General features: G+C 37.9%; 1 protein-coding gene across 8 annotated transcripts in view; it reads left to right on the plus strand.

Moving 5' to 3' along the window:
- The window catches only part of SPAG9 (sperm associated antigen 9), a 140,620-nt gene that overhangs the window by 51,894 nt on the left and 65,159 nt on the right, over positions 1-23,567 (plus strand). For 4 of the 8 annotated variants that reach the window (XM_044248661.1, XM_044248663.1, XM_044248662.1 and 1 more), the window contains exons 3-5: positions 4,765-4,835; positions 10,990-11,084; positions 16,795-16,945. In XM_044248661.1, the coding sequence (XP_044104596.1) occupies positions 4,765-4,835; positions 10,990-11,084; positions 16,795-16,945 (317 nt within the window). Of the gene's footprint in view, positions 1-4,764; positions 4,836-10,989; positions 11,085-11,668; positions 11,960-16,794; positions 16,946-23,567 lie in introns of those variants that run through there. The other 4 variants (XM_044248665.1, XM_044248668.1, XM_044248666.1 and 1 more) reach the window with 2 other exon arrangements.

Consider the following 23,567-nt stretch of genomic DNA (forward strand, 5'->3'; position numbering starts at 1 on the left):
TTTATAAGGACACCAGTCCTGGGGCACCTGGGTGGCTCAGTGGGTTAAAGCCTCTGCCTTCGGCTGCTCAGGTCATGATCCCAGGGTCCTGGGATGGAGCCCCACATCAGGCTCTCTGCTCAGCAGGGAGCCTGCTTCCACCTCTCTGCCTACTTGTGATCTCTCTCTGTCAAATAAATAAATAAAATCTTAAAATTTCTTTAAAAAAAAAAAGTACAACAGTGCTGTTGGATTAGGACTCCATCTTTATGACCTTTATTTTTTATTGTCATATATAGAAATATATATTCAGGGGATGCCTGGGTGACTCAGTCGGTTAAGCCGCTGCCTTTGGCTCAGGTCATGATCCCAGGGTCCTGGGATCAAGTCCTGCATCAGGCTCTTTGCTTGGCAGGGAGCCTGCTTCTCTCTCCGCCTCTGCCTGCCACTTTGCCTGCTTGTGCGTTCTCTCTCTCTCTCTCTCAGAAATAAATAAATAAATAAAATCTTAAAAAATAAAAAGATATATTCAGTATCCTTGCATTTAGTTTTAGGCACCATCCTATGTCAGTACATACACACTGCATTCCTTTTAGCAGTACCTTTGTTGTATTTGAAAAACACATGTGTGCCAGATGCTATTCCTAATAAGTTCTAATATACTGTCATTATTCCTCACTTATAAATCAGGAAACTGAGGCCTAGAGAACTTGGAAGTAGCAAAGTCACTGCATTGTGGTCCATCACATAATATCATAATTCACTTCACCAACCACCTAACGACAAATTTAGGGATGATTCCAATTTGGGTGTTAATATAAAATATATTGCATACAACATCCATTTTCACATCTTCAGGCTTTGATGTGTTTCCATGGCGTAAGTAAGAATAGTAATACTGGGGATGCCTGTGTGGGTCAATCATTTAAGCATCTGCCTTTGGCTCAGTTCATGATGCCAGGGTCCTGGGATCAAGTCCCAAGTTGGGGTCCATGCTCTACTGGGAATCTGCTTCTCCCTCTGCCTCTTCCCGTGATTGTGCTTGTACTTATACTTGAGCTCATTCTCTCTCCCTCTCAAAAATAAATAAATAAAATCTTAAAAAAAAAAAAGAAAAAAGAATAGTAATACTGTTGGGGAAGGGCTGCGTCTGGTTGGCCCAGTGGGTTAAGCATCTACCTTCAGCTCAGGTCATGATCCCAGGGTTCTGGGATCTACCCCTAGGTCGGGCTCCCTGCTCAGCAGGGAGCCTGCTCCTCCCTTTCTCTGTGCCCATGTGCACATCCCCACACCCCCCTCAAGCTCTCTTGCTTGCTCTGCTCTCTCTCTCATAAATAAATCTAAAAAGTAGTAATACTGGGTCAAAGGATATACACATTGCTTATTTTATTAGATGTCACCAACAAACTACCAACCTTCAAAATAGTAATTCCAATTTATCCTCTCATATTGCCCATCTTTTTTCTTTTTATAATTCTTCAACCTGGTAACATTTTTGTTCATCTCCCTATGTATTTTAATGGTGAGTTGGCACAATTTTTTGGTAATGGTTCTAAAGTCTGTTTAGATCTTCTGCTAAATGTTGAACTCAGAAGTTGTTGGAGAACATAAAGAATGAGTATTCAAGCCAAAGAAAGTGCCTATGTGAGTTGGTGCTCAGTGTGTTTGGACTGGGGTTGGGTGGGGCTGCACACACCTCAAATTAATCAGGTCACTAACTTCTTCCCAAAGGTAACCACTACCCTCACTTCTGATACTTTTTTAGTTTTAGATTAGTTCTGTCTTTTGAACTTTGTATTCTTTTGCTTCTGCTTCTTTCCCTCAATCTGTGTGTGAGATTCATCCATGATGTGTAGCAATAATTTGTTCTTTTTCTAGTGTTCCAGTACAGGAATATTTATCCATTCTGCTGTTGATGGACATGTGGGGTGTTTCCAGGTTTGATTGATTATAGATAGTGGTGCTTTGAGGATTGTTTTAAAGGCCTTTTGGTGGACATGTATATGTATTTCCTAGTTTTGTCATAGGGTTGGTAAATATGCAACTTTATTAAATATTACCCATCAGTTTTCAAATTGATGCACCCATTTTTTACTCCCACAAGTAGCATATGAGAGTCCAAGTTGCTCTGTATTCTATTAAAACTTGGTATGTTGTGTTTCTCATTGTAGCTGTTCTGATGCGTATGCAAGGACTGTTGCATTTTGGTTTTAATATGTATTTCCCTGATGATTAATAAAGTTAGATATGTATTTTTCTTGGCAGTTAGTTACCTTTGAGTCAATATCTATGGCTAGGTTCTTTCCAGAAAAACAGAGAGTTTTTGTTTGAAGCAAAAAGGAAAACTGTCTATACACCCCCCCCCCCCGCCAAGTGAAGTTTTAAAGTAGACTGCAATATATGAACAGATTAAAAGGAGTATTTCTTGAAAGGCAGCATAGCATAGTAATGAAAAACAGATTCTGGGCGGGTTGCCTGGGTGGCTCAGACACTTAAGTGTCTGCCTTTGGCTCAGGTCTTGGTCCCAGTGTCCTGGGACCAAGTTCCACAGAGGGCTCCTTGCTTAGCAGGTAGCCTGCTTCTCCCTCTGCCTGCCACTCCCCCTGCTTATAAATCTACATGCTCTCTCTCTCTCTCTCTTACAAATAAATAAATGGCATCTTAGAAAACAAAAACAGATTCTGGGCCCAGACTTCTCCATTAGAAATTCGGTTTTGTCACAACTGACTTTGGGCAAGTTACTTAACTTCTATTTGCTTCAGTTTCCTCAACTCCAAAATGAATGTAGTAATGATACTTTCATCATAAGGTTAATGTCAGGGTCAGATAAGTTTATATATAGCACGTAGCACAGTACGTGGTATATAGTAAGCACTATAAAATTTTAGCTGCTATCAGTAGTGGTGGTGATGGTGATACAAATTTATTTTACGAATTGATGTCAAGGTATATGATAAGAATAACGAGTAACATTCTTGATACCTTGATGTCAAGGTATATGATAAGAATAACGAGTAACAAATCTGTGCTCTTGTTGAGCACAGATTTGAAATTGAGGTTCATGAATGATAGTTGCAATTTTACTTTAGACTCAACCTCCATTTTTTTGTTTTGGTTGCATAATACCAAGAAAATCTTGATATACACAGATGAACAATTAGAAATAGGTAAGGTTTACCCAGTAGTCTCAGGGTTAAGGTTTTAGATCAACTTAATTGACAAGAAGTAGTAGAAAACTTTTTTTTTTTTTTAAAGATTTTATTTATTTATTTGACAGAGAGAGATCACAAGTAGACAGAGAAGCAGGCAGAGAGAGAGGAGGAAGCAGGCCTCCTGCTGAGCAGAGAGCCCGATGCGGGACTCGATCCCAGGACCCTGGGATCATGACCTGAGCCGAAGGCAGCGGCTTAACCCACTGAGCCACCCAGGCGCCCAAAAACTTTTGTTTTGAAATTGTAGCTAAATACCCATATTTTGCTTGGATTTCCTGTATTTAAATAAAAACCATAGAAGCAGCCCTAAAAATTATTACAGTTTTAATACCCATTGTGTCGCGATACATCTACATTACAAGTTTGTGTATTCCTGCTTTCAGCCAGAGAGCTGCAGTTTTTCTAATTAATGACATTTTCAAGATACTCAACTAGGTAGAAAGTAAAGCTCTGCAAATCAAGGATAACTTTACTGGGCAGCGCAAGTTCTGCATTGTGTAGTGTTTGGTCTGTTAACATTAGGTATAGGGAAACATTCGCGTGTGTCTGTTGCTAGTTCATAGTCCCTTCTACGGCCATCTGTTAATGGTGGTTACTTCTACAGCCATCTGCCAGGGCCACAGGCTTCGGCTAACTAGCAGTCTTGCATGCTTGCAGCTAGCAGACCCTTAGACCAGCAGAACATTTCCAACTAATCTAAGTCTTTTAAACAAACTTAAATGAATATCTTGACACCTCCTGTAGCACCAGCGTCATTTCTTTCCAGCAGATTGTTTCTCACTGCTCCTTAGGTGGCACGAGCTCCTCCAGGCTGGTCAGTCTCCCCTCTTCCTCACCACCACCTCCACCACAGTAGTTTTGTGTTCCCTTCTCGGTGGTAGCAGTGCCGTATGCTCTTCACATCTGTCTTGAGTACTGTAATTTAATTTCTTTGTGGTCCTGCTTGGACTCCGCCTTCTCTCAGAGTCATCCCTCTCTGATATTTTTATTTCCTATGAAATCCTGTCCTAACATTCTGTATCTCAGGATCTAAAACTTAAAAAAGTGTATTACATAGTTGTACTCTGGTCACTACCCCCAAATCAGTGCCACTCACAAACTCCATCAGCAGAGGGAGCTAAATAAAAGAAGATGAGTCCCTGGAATGAAGCCTGAAGCAGAAGTACTTGTGAACAAGGACGTTTTCACATACTGCCCAGTAATGAAAAAGAGCTTGAATATCAGTGTTAGAAATGAATGATTTGGGTCCACACCCCAGCCTAAAATTTACATGAGGGGATTTGTGAAATATTTTTGAGTATCACCTTGGAATCCTATTTAAGGGGGATGACCTGATAAACATATGCATATTAGGAGAAGCAATCTAGTGTTTAGGGGATTTTTTTTAACCCAGTTTATTCCCCCCCCCCAATTCTTTATTAAGGAAGGTGAAATGAGGTCTCTAATTTGAGAAGTACTGAGTTGTAAAGTTGCTAAGAAATATGGATAACCTGTTTCAGGTTTTAAGGATGGAATTTTTTAAAGTAAATTTTTTATATTTTGTTCTGATTAAATATATGTATCTTAATTTCAGTTAGCAGACTTGAAGAAAGAGAAGCAGAATTGAAGAAGGAATATAACGCATTACATCAGAGACACACTGAGGTGGGTTTCTGGGTTGTTCTTACCATATTAATATTGAACTAAAGGAATTGAGCTGAGAAGTTATATTTATATCTTAATTTTTCTTTGAAAGTCACCTAATAAAATTCCTGGGGATTATATGCAGAAAACATCAAATTTCGTGTAGCATTTACCTTGTTACCAAATGTTGACTTCTGTTGTTTTTTTTAAATCTGGAATTAACTATTCATGGATGAGAATTAGTGTGCCATAAAATAGTGTAATTAGTAAGGCAGTTCCAATAGTTGTTTCTTTGGCCAGCTAAGTACAAAGTAATGTGTGTGTAATAAAAAGTATATATGATGCTAATATGACAGAATTGATTTAATTTATTTTGTTAACCAGTTGGGAAATGATGGATTGGTAAATTGTTGGTAAGAGTTTCCGTATTTATAATCTACTATAAAGGGCTTATTTGCTTTAAGCTCATAACAAATAGTATAAACACAAATTGTGTATTAAATCAGAATGACTCTAACATAGGTTTTCTGCATGAAATTTCAGTATTTTTAAGTTAATAACTCTAGTACAAAATCTCTTTAAAGCAAATTAGAAAATGTGCCCAAGCATCTTTTACCTTTTTTATGATTCTCTGTGAGCCTTTCATCTGCTGCCTTTGTTGCAGTCTCCTGACTGTGAAAATTGTTTTTGCGTTTCATGGTCAGTCGGGGTGGGGTCACAAACCTCAATAAATAGAATTTTCATAGACCCAAGCACTATTTGTTACAAAAAATAATTCCTCTTTTTTTTTTTTTTCCCCGTTTCTAATCCAAATCTCCCAGGATACAGATGGTTCCAGTCTTCAGCTTCCATTTTTCTTTCATTAATTTGTGATCTCTTATCCTGCCTGTGGTAGAAACCTATATTGTTGCTTTTAAGGATTTGCTTTGGCGTAATACGATTAATACTTTCTTGAGGAGGGGTTGGAATTTCTGACATAGGAGATTTGATTATTAGTGTCTTAGCTTTTTGTAGCCACCTGTGAAGAATTGATATTCAGTGGTGGAGGGAAAAGTTTGGCTACAGAGATTTGGAACCATCGAGCCCTGGGAAGACAGGAATAGCTTAAACAGTGGCCTTGTCAGTGTGAGAAGAATACCCACATTTTGATTAGATGGCAATCAGTAGATATTAAGACTATTCAGAAATGATTGATGGGGCACCTGGGTGACTCAGTTAAGTGACCAACTCGTGGTATCATCTAAGCAACTAAGCTCCATCATCCATCCCCATTTCATTATTATTTCTATTATTATTATGTTTCCATCCCATTTTAGAGATTGAAGTTTAGAAAGGGAATATTAAGTGATTTGTTCCAAATTCCATGCTAGTATGTGGCTGGATTTGAACCTAGGTCTGTCATACTCTGTTGCCTTGATTTTCAATAATACTTTCAGGTTATGGAACATAATGAGCATTAAAAGCACTAGAAATATTTCTGTGCCTTTTTGCTTTCTGGCATTGCAAAAACCTTAAGAATAGGGGCATCTGGGTGGCTCATTCGGTTAAGGTTAAGAGTCTGCCTTCGGCTCAGGTCATGATCCCAGGGTCCTGGGATTGTGATTCCCATATCCTTGCTCAGCAGGGGAGCCTCCTTCTCCCTCCCTGCTCCTGTTCCTGCGGGCGTGCTCTCTCTCTCTCTCACCTCTCTGTCAAATAAATAAATAAAATCCTTTCATTATGTGGTGATAAAAAAAAAAAAAAAGAATAGTGGCCTTGCAGCTATAAGATAAATGATTCTTGGGCTGTGCATAGAGAGATCCATGGCCAACACGATTAAAGGGTCACTTTTCTCCAAAACCTCACTTACTGCCTTACTTCCCCATTTTAGCTGAGCTGACAGCCTCTGCTGTGATATTTCTATGTGGAGGGAGTAGGGGTTTTCCAGACAGTGTGCTTGGGATCCTTCTGGATCTGCCAAGTGTTTGTTGCTGAGGCCACTCCTGAATAAGTGTGAATTAATGTATATATCTGAGAAAATGGAGAGTTGTAGTTATGAGATGAGGAAGGATGGGGCTAGTGGACCCAATAGTAGATTATCTAAAGCATGCCCTCTTTTACTATCTCATCTTTCTCTCTCTCTCTCTTTTTTAAAAGATTTTATTTATTTATTTGACAGAGATCACAAGTAGACAGAGAGGCAGGTAGAGAGGGGTGTGGGGAAGCAGGCTCCCCGCCAAGCAGAGAGCCCGATGCAGGGGGGGAGGGGCGGCTCTATCCCAGGACCCTGGGATTATGACCTGAGCTGAAGGCAGAGGCATAACCCACTGAGCCACCTAGGCGCCCCTCATCTTTCTCTCTTTTGTCTGGCACCGCTGATCCTGGCCTCCCATTCACTTTTTTTTTCTTTTTTTTTTTTAAAGCAGATCTATATTGTGTAATTAAAAATTTTTTAAATTAAAAAATTTTATGTGCAATTTATTAAATTTCTACTTTTTTGATGCATTTACAGAATATAGTGCATTTTTTATTTCAGACGTCAGGAAATGCTTTAGGGTGTGGGGTTTTCTTGTGGGTGTGAGGAAGAAAGAACAATGAGTTTATCGCCTGTTATCGCCTGCCTAGAGAATTGACTAAAAGGGCAAATACAACACTGGTCCGGGAATGCTTAACTTTTTGACGACTGAGTCAGAGGGACTTGAGTTCTGACCCTAAAGCCAACTAACTAGCTAATGGCATTTAGAACACAGTTGATTATTAACTAGCTGGTCAAATTGGGCAAGTTATTTTAATCTTAAGCTGGAGTTCATAAACTTCTAATATTGTTGTGAGGATAAAATGAAACTGGCTCTAAATGCACTGGGTGACTTATGCTCAATAAATGTTAGCTGTCATTTTCTTATTCTGTACTATAGAGTGCTAGTTTAATTGGGTTGGAACCAACTTCATTACATGGACCATTTTGTAATTATATGTGGGACATATCATTTGAAGAAGGAATCAGTCTTTTGAAGGTTTAGAATTAAACATTTTATAAATTAAAAAAAAAAAAAAAAACAACAACAAACCACCCCAAAACCCCCAATCATTTAAAACAAGAATCAATCCGTAGAGTGGACTATTTAGGAGGGGTAGATTCTGTCTTTGCATTTATACAAATGCCTTTGCATTTATAACTTTTATTTTTCTATATTGAATAAAAAGAATACTGTCAAGGCAGTGTAGGGGAGGTTTCTATTTTCTTCATATGAGTGCTCAAGGAAACTTGGATTCTTTCATCAGAGCTAATCAATTGCATATGATTACTATCCAGTATATAAAAATTCAACTTGGGTTTTCTAAAATCTTTTGAAAATTTAAGCTTATATCTCTTTGACCCAACCATCACTTTGTTACATTAGTTTCATTTTTGTTTTTTTCCTTAACGTTCTTCTTGATTCAAGAAGAAAACAGTTCATTATTTCTGACTTGCTGACACAAAGACAAAACTGTATTTCTGCAGATACATTCTTTAAATTGGGGGTAAAGAGAAAATATAAATTTTTAAAAATATTTTATTGATTAATTTGACAGAGAGAGAGATCACAAGTAGGCAGAGCAGCGAGTGGTGGGGGGGAGCAGAGACAATGCGGGGCTCAGTCCCAGGACCCTGAGATCATGACCTGAGCCAAAGGCAGAGGCTTAACCCACAGAGCCACCCAGACGCCCCTACATATCTTCTATTTTAAATTTACATTTTCTCAGGGCATCTGGGTGGCTCAGTGGGTTAAGCCTCTGCCTTCGGCTCAGGTCATGATCTCAGCGTCCTGGGATGGAGCCCTGCGCAGGGATCCTGCTTCCCCGTCTCTCTCTGCCTGCCTCTCTGCCTACTTGTGATCTCTGTCTGTCAAATAAATAAATAAAATCTTTAAAAAAAAAAAAAAAAAAGACAAGTAAATCTATTAAATCAAACATCATAAGAGAATCAATCAGGCCGTTTCCCAATTAGGATTGTCTAAATAAGAATTTTATCAGGCTAAGTAAAATTAATGTAGAATTACAGGGATATAGTATATGAAGGTATTTTTTTAAGTTTTAAATTTACGTATCTTTTTTTTTTTTTTTTAAGATTTTATTTATTTATTTGACAGAGATCACAAGTAGGCTGAGAGGCAGGCAGAGAGAGAGAGGGGAGGAAGCAGGCTCCGCACTGAGCAGAGAGCCTCCATCCCAGGACCCTGGGATCATGACCTGAGCCAAAGGCAGAGGCTTTAACCAACTGAGCCACCCAGGCGCCCCAGATTTACTTGTCTTAATTCATGCATCACTTCACCTTTCTGTTTATTTGAAGTAAACACTTTCAGATTGACGTATTTAATTTTTCTACATACATGCCAAGTAAGATTTTGCCAACAAAAATGTGCTTTTTAAAAATTTTATGTTTGGTGCTCACTTCGGCAGCACATATACTAAAAATTTTATGTTTTTTTAAAATCTTGTTTCTTTCAATAGTTATGCTTTTAATATGCTACAGTGCATATGTCAAGTTATATTGAAATTGAAATCCGTGTTCACACAGCTAAAGTTTAGAAACTTCCATAGCTGTTCCATGCCTTTTTAAGCATTCAAGGAATATTCAAATTTTAAGACTTGAAAGTCCCAGGAAAAGTCATCAACGTTTTCTTGTCTACTTTTCAAATTTACATTCTTTTAGATTGCTAACATACCTTTTCTTACTCTTTAAAATTTATTTTTTCGGGGCGCCTGGGTGGCTCAGTGGATTAAAGCCTCTGCCTTCGGCTCAGGTCATGATCCCAGGGTTCTGGGATTGAGCCCCGCATGGGGCTCTCTGCTCAGCAGGGAGCCTGCTTCCTCCTCTCTCTCTCTGCCTGCCTCTCCGCCTACTTGTGATCTCTGTCTGTCAAATAAATGAATAAAATCTTTAAAAAAAAAATTATTTTTTCTTATCCTATCATGTTAGTATCTAGCAAAGGCCTTTTGAATTTATGATTGAAATTTTGAATTTTACATGTTTTATTGCCATGTAAATGTAAAAGTCGAACTGTATATTACCAAAAACTAAATAGGATTATAGAATTTCTTATCAGTTTTTATACTTGATATTCTTGAAGCATTTACTCCCATATTCAGCCTGTCTATCTTATGGCTCCTTATCAAAGATTTAAAATCAGTACTCTGATGGGGCACTTGGCTGGCTCAGTCAGGAGAGCATGGGACTCTTTGTCTCAGGGTTGGGAGTTTGAACTCCACGTACATAAAAATAAAATCTTTAAAAGATAAATAAATAAATAAAAATAAAATCAAAGTGCTCTGATTTTTCATTTTATTTGCTAATAGATGATTACATTAAGTAATGATACCAATAAATTAATAATCAAATGTAAGAGAAAATATCTTAATATTCATTCATTCATTCTTTTTTTTTTTTTTTAAAGATTTTATCTATGTATTTGAGAGAGAGAGGAAGGGTGTGTGTTTGGGGGGGATGCCAGCTGCGGAAGAAAGAGAAGCCAATTCCTGCTGAGCAGGGAGCCCGACATGGGGCTCAATACAGGACCCTTAGATCATGACCTAGATCATGACCTGAACCAAAGGCAGACACTAACCGAGCCACCCAGTTGCCCCATATTTTAGCATTCTTTTAACAAAATCTGTAGGTACAGGAAATAAACATATTAGTATTAAGTTAAGTGAAATTACTTTGTTAATTTGAAAGTGATATTTACTGTGAATCCTTTGTAAAATGGGAAAACATCACCACATCAGAGTATGGTTTCTAATTAAGTTTCATGTTAATTTCTTTATTGTTTCCCATTTTAGTGAATGGATTTCCCTGACGACCTTTTATTTTTATCAGCGGTCTTTTATCACCTCCTTCCCAATGCCTATATCCTAACGTGTGTTATTTATGTCAACATTATATCTTTTAATAGCATCACATATTGTTGAAAAAAGTTTTTGCTATGCTAAGCAACATGTTGGCTACTTCTTTGGGCACCAGCATCCTTAAATGTAAGCATTTGCATATATTCCTTTGCCATTTAAAATTTTTTCATCCTTAATATTCTTTTGCATGGAACTGTGGGTAGTCTGATAAGTATGAAATTTCTACAAAAATGTTTCCCTTGTTAAAACACTGTTTTTATTTCAGATATTAGCCTTAAAGTTTGCATATTTTTTTCTTTCTTCAAAATAGATGATCCATAATTATATGGAACACTTAGAAAGGACAAAACTTCATCAGCTCTCAGGGAGTGAACAACTAGAATCCACAGCTCATAGTAGAATTAGGTAAGCTTTGTCAAACATTTTGCCTTGAGAAAAATCGTAATAATCTGTTTGTTTCTGTTTCTCCCTGTTCTTTAATCCTGGAACAATAGTTAGGCTGATTCACAAAGCTCTCTCTCAAAAAGCATGGTTGGAATGCTATAGGAGAGAATAGCATAGAAAAATAGAAACAGCCTTCACTATTGAAAAGGTAAATCGTGAGCCATGCCATCTAAGCACTGTATCGAGGTATTTTGATTGTTTTGTAATGCTCAATGGAGATTATACTAGGTTTAAATTTTTCTGATTTGTGGGGGTGCTGAAAATTGTCATTTCTCCTGTACAATTGGTTTAAAGTCCTTTTTATTACGGAGAGGCATGTTTGAAAGGGTTAGACTTCTGTTTGATGTAGGAGTGTGAATAAATTATGTAGATCTCCCAAGCACTGTAGCCAATGAGCTAAGCCAGGACTCTTAGTGGAGAGGAAAATAGTTAATAGGCGGGCTGTCGCTCTGGATTGCTGCATAAATGCTAGGAGCAGCAGCTCTATGGTTATGAGGTGGGGAGAGCAGGATGACGTCATCGCTTCGGAGCTGCTGCAGGATGGAGTGGAAAGCTGCTGCTGATGGCATTGTTTTTGTGGCAGCAGCTGAATGACAGATCCTCACTACAAAGATACCCCTTTGGCCCCTGTGTAGGCCTCCTGGTTCGGGTGTTTCACCATGCCAGCACAGCGCCATGAGTCCTGGATGCATGCTGCTGTTTGTGTTTGGCTTTGTTGGCGGGGCGGTGGTCATTAATTCTGCTATCTTAGTGTCTCTCTCTGTTTTGCTGCTTGTGCACTTTTCTATTTCTACCGGTGTGCCAGCTCTGACGCAGAACCTACCAAGGATACTCAGGTACTCTAGTCTCTCTTAGAAGCCCCTGTTTAGTTGGTCTTTCTCACATTTTTAGCTTCACAGGTCTGCTTTGTAACCATTTCTGTTGCAGATTGAAACAATGGAAAATGGCCTGAAGCTAGGATTTTCTCTTCTTATTTGTAGTCATTTACAGGCCATCACCTAGGGATACGGCTTTGTCTTTGGAAACTACGACTTAAGAAAAGGATTTTCATATTGTACTTATGCATTAGTACAAGGTCAGTGTGGTTTTGTTTTAGGCAGAGTGTTCAGAGTAAAGGGAGAGTAAGAGTAAAACATTGGTCCAAGTTTATACAACCTCTGTGTTTAGCATCTGAGCATTTGGGGGCCAGTATCTTTTATGCTGAGACTTCTAGTCAGGTAGACACAGGCTGTAGGTATTTATTTTGTTCCGTTATCCTTTGATGGACATTTAGGCATCATTTTTGCAATTTTTGATAGTATTTGCAATTTTTGATAGGAACTGACAATTTAAATATTTTCTTTCTAAAAAAAAATCTATTTTAAGGTGAAAGGATTTAAACCTTTTAGGGCCAGGAATGCATTTTCCCCCTCATTATTTACACATCAAAGTTGTGAAAGCTTTACAAAGCCTATTCACTATTGTTTTGTCAGATGTTGCCCTTTCTTTGTAGACTTGGGTGACAAATATCCATGCCTGCTTGTGGGGGTAGTCATTAATCTCTGGAGCTTTGCTGCTGCTCACTCTGCTCACCCTGTAAGAACCGTCTTCTACATCTTCAATTTCAGGGTTGGGTGTCTTTTGTTTTCCAACTCCTTAAACTAAAGGCATCTGATTTGTTCAGATTTCCCGTTGTGCCGCGGTTTTAAAGGAAGGTTCATGGTGTTGAGCTTTTATTATTTAAATGTTTACTTAAAATCCTCAGCTTGTGGATTTAGATAAATTAAGAGAAATTAAACTAGTAAGTTCCCTCAAGGTGTTCTTTTTATTCATTGGTCGGTTGGTGTTTAACATTAGTTTAAGGCCCAGAAGTCAGATTTCATCTGTGATCTAAAATTAGATACTTGGCCATTTATTTTCTTAACTGATTTTATAAAAATTGTAAGAAATCTTACCACTTTTGTATATTTAATACACAAAAGATTAGTTTATATGTATATTTAGGCTTTTAGGAAATTAAAAAGACCTTAACTCAAGAATATGTAAGATTAAAATAAGACTAATTTGAAAGGGCTATGTAAGGTTTCTGTCTGTTGGGAGACAGCAGTGCTGTGCTGTGCCACGCAGTGCCGTGCAGAGGGGAAGAGGCTTTGGAGCTGGGCCCCGAGGCTAGAAATGCTCTGCCACATGGGAGCTGTAGGACCTTTGGCAAGTCGCTTAAAATCTCTGTACCCAAGTTTCCTCCCCTGATGTTCTTACCCTTTGGATAGTTTTAAAAATCAAGTGTGAGATGATTATTTTTTATTTAATCCGTTGCAAGACATTTAGTAAGCCAAACAAGTAAATAATTTGTGGTCATTTATATATGCACCCCATTTTTAGCAGAACTGTTTTCCAGAACTCTGGCTATTTTACTGATAAAAATACCTTATGATTAAATTTAAAAAGTCCCTTGACACAAATTTGCTGATGATGTAATGGAAAACAGATATCAAAGTCTTCAATATTAAGATTAAATTGTCAAGAAATAGGTAGGTTCCAAGGAAAGTACGTGGGCCTTGGAGGGCAACGGGTCTGACTTTGAACCCCATCTCTGAATTACTAGTGCTTAATGTCTCTGAACTTCACTTTTCCTACTCTGAAAACTGGGGAAATAATCCCTATTTCCATATGAAGATTAAATGAGATAATTAAACCATCTTTTGTGCTTGCTACATGGTGAATGTTGAACAATCTTTTTAAAATTTTATTAATGGTTATTTGTTTTAAATGTGTATAGAGCCAAGAAGCTGTTTCAAAACATAATTGGGAATTTATTTATAAACAGGTTACATTTAAATAATCAACTAAAAAATGAATATATGGAACTAAGTTTTTAAAAGAATATAACAAGGATTCTGATAGTTGAAGATGGCTTTGTTTCTAAACAGTGGCAGCATATTGAAACATATTGAAACCCCCAGGGTTTAAACCTGTTACTTGATGTTTTTCCAAATGTATCCCCATTCTTTGGTTTCTTCCATGAGTTTCACTGAAGCACTTAAAATATGTACAGTACTAAACATGTGCACCAACATAATTTAGGACATAAACATTGAACTTTCAGGTTTTTTTTTTTTTTGTTTTGTTTTGTTTTTTTTTTAAGTAGGATTCTAACTGTCTTGGATAATTACATGTCCTCTCTCCCCTCAACTCATGATTTCTTATTAGTAAATAAGGAGAAAAAAACTAGTGTGTAGTAATATCATTTTCAGGCTTTGAAACAGTGTGACCCAGAGCATCAGGACTTTCTTGATAGTTTCTGCAGAAAAATGCCCTTTCTCTAGAGCAGTTTCTAAATGATTAACACAAGCAGTATAAAGGAGCGTGAATTCTACTGGTATTTTGGATTGTACACTTAGTTAACAGGAGTGGAAAAGCAAAACTTGGCTCCATAGCAGACTCTTTCATCCAGTAGTTTTATACTTTTTCTTTATTTGATATCTATGAAAACAAATGTGTTGTCTGTCATTTATATAGGAAGATAATTCTTTTTTTTTTTTTTTAAAGATTTTATTTATTTATTTGACAGACAGAGATCACAAGTAGGCAGAGAGGCAGGCAGAGAGAGAGAGAGGAGGAAGCAGGCTCCCTGCTGAGCAGAGAGCCCGATGCGGGACTCGATCCCAGGACCCCGAGATCATGACCCGAGCCGAAGGCAGCAGCTTAACCCACTTAGCCACCCAGACGCCCCAATATAGGAAGATAATTCTAATGACTGGCCTGTGTTTTGATTTCTGTTAGCAGTGTGATGGATTTGCACGAAATCTGTATTATCTTCTTTTCTTTGCTTTTTGGGTTAGAGAGCTTTCCATTAAACTATCCCATTAAATTCACACCGTTTTTGCTTAAGTTATTCAGATATGTTAAAAAAATATAAAGCCATTTAGTAGTTCTTAGATCCTTACATTATTGGTTCTCAAAATACCACCCCCCAGCCCCAAATTGAGGGACAAACAATCAGACAACAACTTTTTATTTTGTCAAGTATGGACGTTAAAACAAAATTTGCTTTCTAGTCATTGTCATCATCATTTGATGAAAGAAAGATTTAAAATCAAAGTAGCAGAAAAGATGTAGAAAAAGATCCATCCATCATTCTCAGGAAAGAACAGATTTTGTGATATATGGAAATGTTTATGTGTACAATATGGCCTATATCATCCAATAAGGATATAATAAATAATGTCTCTTCACTATGAACTTAGGAAAACTTTATTGATGAGCCAGCCTTAAGGAATTATTGGTCTAAACAGATTAGCTGAGTAGTTACTTTACTTTTTGTCATTTGGTTGTTCTGGAAGCTCATAGACACAAACTTATATTTGTTTTTAAAATCTAGCCTTTTACTGTGCAGCCTACCTGCATTTAAATTTTCCTAAATCAAATAGGTAAAGTACCCAAGTGTAAAGAAATGATGAACAATTAGCTAATAGGGAAAAGTCCTGTTTTATTTCCTTTGTGTATGCAGACCTTTAACCAGACGCAATCTCTCAATCCTTTCCCTTCACCCAATCTTTAAGAAGGAGTTCTGACAGTTTTACTAATTACTAAGGTAATTAGGAATGGAAGAGCATATCCTTTGTGTTAAGTGAAGGCCAATTTCAAGAGACTTAAGTTTCTTGTTACAAAAATGAGCTTTCAGAATAAAGGACTTATTTAGTAAAACTGAATATTTTCCCACTTTTTTCCCCCCACGTTTATTTATAATCTCAGTGTTTCTGTTCTAATTTACATTCTTACCAGTAGAGGTATGTGTTCCAGGAGGTTCCAAAGCTTTAGTGTCTTTTTTTTTTTTTTTTTTTTTTTGCCAGTTTTTACTTTTTTGGGTTAATGACCCAGGACAACCTCTTCCTAGCCTGGTTGCCATCCTCTAAAAAGCCCTTTTTTATTTGTAATGTAGGTATCACCAAAGGATATGTTTCTTGTTGAAATTCTGTTAGTATTAAAATTGTAACTCCTTTTGTTCATTGAAATTTCCCACAAAACATTGGAAAGCCTACAGTCTTTTATAGAATTTTTGGGCTGCCTTGTTTGGAAAAACTAACAATGGTGTTCTCACATGAACTGTGATTGAAAGGAAGGCATGTATTGGTTCTGTAGAAAAGCTTTCCTGCTGTTAAGGATTAAAACTCTTGGAGTTTATTTTACCACTTAATCAGTAGTCCTGATTTAAATTATACATCGATTTTCTGTTAGGCAGAAAAGATGCACCCCGAAGAGGCTTGGGCAAATAACTAGGTATTGGTTTGAGGATTTGGGAAGTGTAGAAGCAAGGATGGGATTCACTTCCAAAGGAGGAGGTTGCCAGTTTTCCTAGGGCTAATGTAAGCATGAGTGAAAATTTAGTAGTTTTTGTCCCTGTGAAACCAGACTAGAGACTGCTCCCTAAGGGAAGAACTCATCAGTAACTTGCAAGATTTCCTAAACTATTAGTTTACTACTTTTCCTAGTTAATTTCTTGGGGCTAATTTGAACTTCTGAGAGTATCCTTTTTCTTTGGTAAGTGTACTTGTCTAGATAGGCAGATGTTATTTTTTAAGTGTGATTATTCTAAAACAGTGACATCCCAGGCTTATTACTTACAGTCATGATGAACAGAAATTAAAAAGGAATGAATGAATGCTTAATTTTTTTCTCCCCTCTTCAATAGAAAAGAACGTCCTATATCATTAGGGATTTTCCCATTACCTGCTGGAGACGGATTGCTTACACCTGACACTCAGAAAGGTGGTGAGACCCCTGGATCAGAGCAATGGAAATTTCAGGAATTAAGTCAACCTCGTTCTCATACTAGCCTGAAGGTAAGCTTCATTCTGCCAAAATCTTCAGTTTACATTGTATAAACTTTCGTATCCAAATTGAAGTACTAGATAGCTAAAACATAATAAAATAAAGTTTGTATACATGTTATCATGGAAAACTAATGCCTTTTATTTATTTATCTTTTGCCTTTTTTTAAAATTGGAAATGAGTTCTTCCCAAAGAGTTGGGTTTTTACTATTCTTTTTCAAGTTATATAGGAAAACAAAGTCAAGCATTTTTATATCTTGATTAATATACTAATGACACTAATTACCAAAATTTCTATTTGATTTAGGCTATTTTGATATTTATTTGGTCATACAAGTTTTAAGTGGGATAACTGGTGAATGTAATAATGTTTTTTTTTTTTTTGAAAGATTTTATTTATTTATTTGACAGAGAGAGATTACAAGTAGGCAGAGAGGCAGGCAGAGAGAGAGGAGGAAGCAGGCTCCCTGCTGAGCAGAGAGCCCGATGCGGGACTCGATCCCAGGACCCTGAGATCATGACCTGAGCTGAAGGCAGCGGCTTAACCCACTGAGCCACCCAGGCGCCCCTGTAATAATGTTTTTTAGAATTTAAAATCATTGGTACCAGAAATCCTTAGTTCACTGTTGGAAGCTTCACAATTTAGTAAGGCTTCATTTTTTTTTTTTTTTAAACGTGATTTTTTTTCCCCCTCAAATCTCTTCATAAAGCAATATCCGAAAGTATATTGTGTTTAGGTAACACTAGGTAAAAAGTCCTAGTGTTAGTTCATTATAGATTATACTTTTGACTAAGAACATACCATCGAATATAAGTATAATTAATAATATACTCTAAGAGGGAAGATATACTAATAGTTTAAAAAGTATTTAAAGTTGGGGCACCTGGCTGGCTCAGAAGAGCATGCAGCTCTTGATCTTGAGGTCTTAAGTTTGAGCCCCATGATGGGAGTGTAGAGATTACTATATACCTACATACATATATATATGTATACATACATAAACTTAAAAAAATTAAAATTATATTCTTTATCTTATAAAGTCGATTTTTGTAAAGAGAATATTGATTATAAAAGAATCTTGTATTATAACATCTGTCATAATACGGGCCACCTCTAATGAATACAAATAAATTACATCTTATCTCCTTTTCTTCCTTTCTTTTTTTCCAAAGTACTCATTATGGTCTAAGCGCTTAAAGATAGCCCTTCTACTTTTAAAATACTAAGTCATTTACTTAATTACTTTTGTCTCTTTCTCTCCATTCAGAAAGTAATGTCCATGTGGTGTATTTACTGCTGTAGCAGTTTGTCCTGGCCACTCAGAAGGTGTTTGCTGAATGAATTAGTTTTAGATGTTAGGAAGACTTTTTTGGGATAATATAAATGGTCTCTCAGCCCTAGTAGGTAGATGCATTTTGAATCATTTCACTGCCTTTTGAAATGTGCTCAAAACAGTAAGCAATCAATAAATATTTGATAGCTTTCTCCCACTGAAAAGTATTTTTTTAAAAATTTTTATTTATTTATTTGACAGACAGAGAGATCACAAATAGGCAGAGAGGCAGGCAGAGAGGGGAGGGGAGCAGGCTCCCTGCTGAACAGAGAACCCTATTCGATGAGGGGCTTGATTCTAGGACCCTGGGATCATGACCTGAGCCTAAGGCAGAGGCTTAACCCACTGAGCCATCCAGGTGCCCCCTGAAAAGTATTTTTAACAGTAAGACTGACCTCCCCCTTTCTCCCGCTCTTTTCTTTGTTGCTCAGTTTATGAGAAGCTAATCATGCAGCTAGCTGCTCAGTATCAGTCCCCAGTGATGCTGCTAAGAAATGCTCTAATTCTTTACTCCTCCTGCCACACTGGCTTCTTTTTGAAAAACCTGCCTTTAGGTTTACTAGGTCTTCCAAAACATCCATCCCTCAATTCGCCTACTTACCATATCCCTTTCCCAAAACAAAATTAAGTAGGAGGGATACTTTTAGTACATCAAAAATGTATACCATATGGTAACTATATTTTAATTATATTCCAAAAAGGAACTTTAAAGAGAAGATTATTATAATTCTCTTGTTGCTTTAATCCAGCAACATGCTGTGACAGAACTTTATTGAAAGTTATAAACTGATTAATAGGTTGTTAATATGTACTTAAGCCTGAGAGGTTTTATTTGTATCTTCTTTAGAGATATGAAGACAAGTATTTCCCAGAGAGTTTCTAGAATAAAATCCTCTCTCTCTTTCTTTCTCTACTCCGATCACAGAGCCACTAAATGAGATAAAGGCTCTCATTCCTAGGAGCGGAGTGGTGTATTACAAAACAGCAAAAGTCAGATTTGTAAAGTATGTCTAATAAATAGGACATACTTTATTATTTACCTGGCCTCTTGTTATAAATCAGACGTCTTTCTCTAACTTTATGAAAGGCTAGGAGTTGGGTTTAAGAGTTCACTTCTGGACCATGTCTCTTATACCCACTGGTCTTGGTGTCCTTGTGTGATAGGAAGTAGGCTAGTCTGATTTAAAGTTTTGTACAACTTCCATTTCTCTGAGAATTTGGGGGATGACCTGGCTGTATTTAGGGCATGCTTTGCCTTTGTTATGAAAAAATTGAAGGTGAGAATTATAATTAAGATTAATTTTACTAGCACATTTTCCTGTGAGGTAAGGTTAAGGTGAAAATGTTCTGCAAGAAAACCATATGATGGGGTTATAACCTTTAAGGAAACAGAACTATGGGAAGCTTTGTGCCAGAAGAGTGGCAATAGAGGGGATTTGCCAATGATTGTAATGTTATGGTCCTTCTTTGTTGCTGTATTGCAAATTTCTCACTGTGAGAGAAGAGTTGTAGCCTATAAGGTATTGTATCTTCAGGTACTGGAAAATCTTCCAGGAATGATGCATCTAGAGAAGTATATGCGTAAAAAGAAGTGTTCGTACATACTGTGCCTCCCTGTATCATATTCTTCTGGGAGAGATTAACAAATAAAGCAATAGATTTAAAATACTGAGATGTACTACTGTGCGTGTGTGCACACATGCACGTGTGTGTGTGATGTACTGTTTCAAAAAAGCAAATAAGGGGCGAGAGTAAGTAGAGTGGAATGCTTGCTTTAGGGTGGCAAAAAGGAAGGCTTCTTGGACGAGGTGGTAAGCACCCTGATGCGAAGGATGTACAAGCACATGGAAAGGCCCTGTGGCAGGGGCAGACTGGAATGTTTGAGAAATGGTTGTTTTCACCAGCCTCTCCTTTGAGACTTTTAGTCTTAACTGCTGTGCTGACATGCCTTTTGTCAGGTTTACCCTCTAAATATAATTGGAAATTCTCATTCCCACCCTGCCTTGTAGCAGCATTTGACACGTTTGAATACTTTCTGCTTCTTGAAATGCTGTCTTCATTTTGCCCCCAGGACACCGCATCCCCTTATGGGTCCTGGACTTCTTCAGTTGGAGTTCCCCAGAGCTTTAAGCTTCTCTCTACATAATCTGGGTAGCTCAGGTTCCATGTCTGCAAATGCCCTCCACCCATTGGTCACCAATTTGAATCTCTGACCCTGACGCTTTTCCTGAACTCTATGCTGCTGAATCCATTTGCATTCTTTTATAGTTTTCCCATATACATATTTATGTCCTGCTTAGGTCACCACTAGTAGAAATAACCTTCTTTGATGGCTAATCAGAATGCCACAACTTACACAAAGCCTCATCTGACACCCCATTAATGGCCCTCAGATCTAATTTAGAGATCAGTAGAAAGCAGAGGAGTTTATATTGCATCATTAGCAGAGATGTCTTACTGGGGGTGCTTCTAGTGAAATAGGTAAAAAGTAACTTGTGTTGAGTCACCCCTGCGGTTCTGTCAAAAATGTATTATAAAAGTGCTAAAGGTGGAGGCGCCTGGGTGGCACAGTGGGTTAAGTCTCTGTCTTCGGCTTGGGTCATGATCTCAGAGTCCTGGGATCGAGCCCTGCCTCAGGCTCTCTGCTCAACAGGGAGCCTGCCTCTTTGCCTACTTGTGATCTATCATAAATAAATAAAATCTTTGGGGGAAAAAAAGTGCTAAAGGTGGGAATGAGCAAAAAACATTAAGGTAGGATTGTTCATCCCACTGAATTATATTCCCAAATAAGAGGCAAAGAAGGAAGGAATTGGAGAAGAAAAGGCCAAGAATAACCTGAGACAGTCCTGAAGAAGAACAATAAGAAAAAGAACTTGCCCTGCTAGATATTAAAGGTTACTATAAAGCTGTAATTATTTACATGTTGTAATATTGCATTATATGCCCTTCCTCTTTCCTTTCTGCACAGCTCAGCCTGGAAGCTGGTCAGTAGGGCAAAGCAAGGTTAAGCATCCATAGGGTGAAGTGGGGTGGGGATGGGGCAGGTATATATAACCTGAGCAAGGTCAGGAGTATATCCATCTGGGGAGGCTGGTGTAGAGTCAGGGCCCCAACAGTTGAAGGACATCCATGCAAAGGGGCAGCCTGGGTGTTAGATCTTAATCAGGGTGATGAGTGTGTTAGATCTTAATCAGGGTGATGAGGGCTTCCCCAAGGAAAGGCAGTCCAGGCATAGGGTGTGGGAGCTTGAGCAGAGTGGGAATGGGGGGGCAACCTGGAATGCTGAAGCAGAAGATGTACAGGGAAAGAAAAGCATTGGCTGGAAGTGGCAGAGAAGAGAGACCATAAAAGACTGTGGCCTCAGATATTCAAAGGACAAGAGAACTTGAGAATGGAAGCCATTGTTAGCAGAGTCATCTGGTATGGATAAGTCAAGTACAACGAGGAGTGAATTTGTCAATTTGTAGGTATAGGTTTGCGCGGTTTAAGTTGCAGGACCATTAACAGGAGTGAGCATGAGTCAGAAAAGGAGGAACGAGAAAGTGTCAGGACTCAAGACAGGTGGTTGTAATAGGAAGAGGGAAAAGGGTAATTTGAGCCAGGAGAGTGGTAGAAATGCTACTCTTAGAATGGGAGACTCTGGGTTGTTTTGTGTGCTTTCAAGAGTCCAGTAGAAAGAGAAATTGAAAACAAGGGAGTGAAGGACGATCATTGATACATCAGAATCGTGGAGGGAGGGATCTACTAAAGTCTACTTTGTTGATGGGACACCTCAGTTTTCCCTAGTTCTTTGCTATTATAAACAATGCCATATGGAATTATACATAATTATATACTTTCATTTATGATTCCCGTAAGTGGGATTGCTGAATCAAAATGTGTATTTAAGATTTTGATGGATATGCCAAATTGCCTGCCAAAACCCATTTGTCCTTTCACCCAGCAATGTTGTTCAAATTCTTTATCGCTTTACACGTTTAGGGTTCAGATGGCCCTTCCTTGTGTCCAAATATGGAAAGAGAATGATGTGTTTTAGGTATCATTTTAAGAATCCTGTACATAGAATTTTCATGCTGTTTTCCAGACCTTGGTTGGTGTCAATTTGCCAGTGATTTCACAGATGCCATCTAGTTTCTTTCTTAAGATTTTATTTATTTATTTATTTGACAGAGATCACAAGTAGGCGGGGGGGTGGGGGTGCGAGGGGAGCAGGCTCCCTGCCTAGTAAAGCGCCTAATGCGGGGCTAGATCCCAGGACTCTGGGATCATGATCTGAGCCAAAGGCAGATGCTTAACCCATTGAGCCAGCCAGGCGCCCCAACCATCTAGTTTCACATATACACACATGGATGTGTGTGCACCTGTATGTGTTTATGCACCTGTGCATGCCTAAAGATGGAAGTGTGAGTGGCTACATATTGGATATATACTCCCTCAAAATATTTTCTTCTTTGAAGGGTCTCCTTCAAAGGTGATTGTTAGTAGAATGTGACTTTTAGAACTGAGAAAAATAATTTCAAATAAAAAGCAGTTGGATGGATGCCTACTTGTCAAAATTTTAAGAGTTCTTCTGAAACCCTATGACTTGAAATACTTGAGTAGAAGGCTGTGAGCAGCTCTTGTCAGCAGGGTTTGGTATGTAAAGCCAGTGGTCAATGTGTGCTGCATTCTTCAGGGGATGTGCTTAGCATACAGAACAGGAAATGGCTAAACAGAGCCAGCATTCTTGTTCAGAAGAATTTTCCATCCTCCTCCATTTGTGGCTAACAATTTAGTTCCTCTTTCTTTAGTTTTTCCAAACTTGGATTTCTATAGTAGTTGAAACTTAACTCCTGTTTCTTTTGTGATTAAGATTCCTATTATAAAATGTGTAACTAAACATTTCTAAAATATTAAAGCTCTCAATTTTTTAACTTTCTTTTGAAATATTTTAGACTTTAAGAAAAGTTGCAAAAATAGTGTAGAGTTCCTTTGTACTCATCACCCATCATCAGCAAGTGTTAACTACCATAGTGTATACCATTATTAAAACTAAGACAGTTGACATTGGTACAGTATTATTAGCTAAACTGTAGGCTTATATTTGGGTTTTATGAGTTTTCCCTGTTACTGTCTTCTGTTCCAGGATCCAGTCCAGGATCCCACATTGGTTGAGCTTTGTCTTCTTGGTTTCTTCCAACATGTGACAGTTCCTCAGTCTTGATCTTGGGGCATAAGGAGCATTGGCTGATTATATTGTAAAATGCCCCACAGATTGACCTTCTCTAATGATTTCTCATGATTAGATTGAGATCATATA

The sequence above is a fragment of the Neovison vison genome, chromosome 5, assembly GCF_020171115.1.
Source record: "Neovison vison isolate M4711 chromosome 5, ASM_NN_V1, whole genome shotgun sequence".
In the NCBI taxonomy this organism is placed as follows: domain Eukaryota; kingdom Metazoa; phylum Chordata; class Mammalia; order Carnivora; family Mustelidae; genus Neogale; species Neogale vison.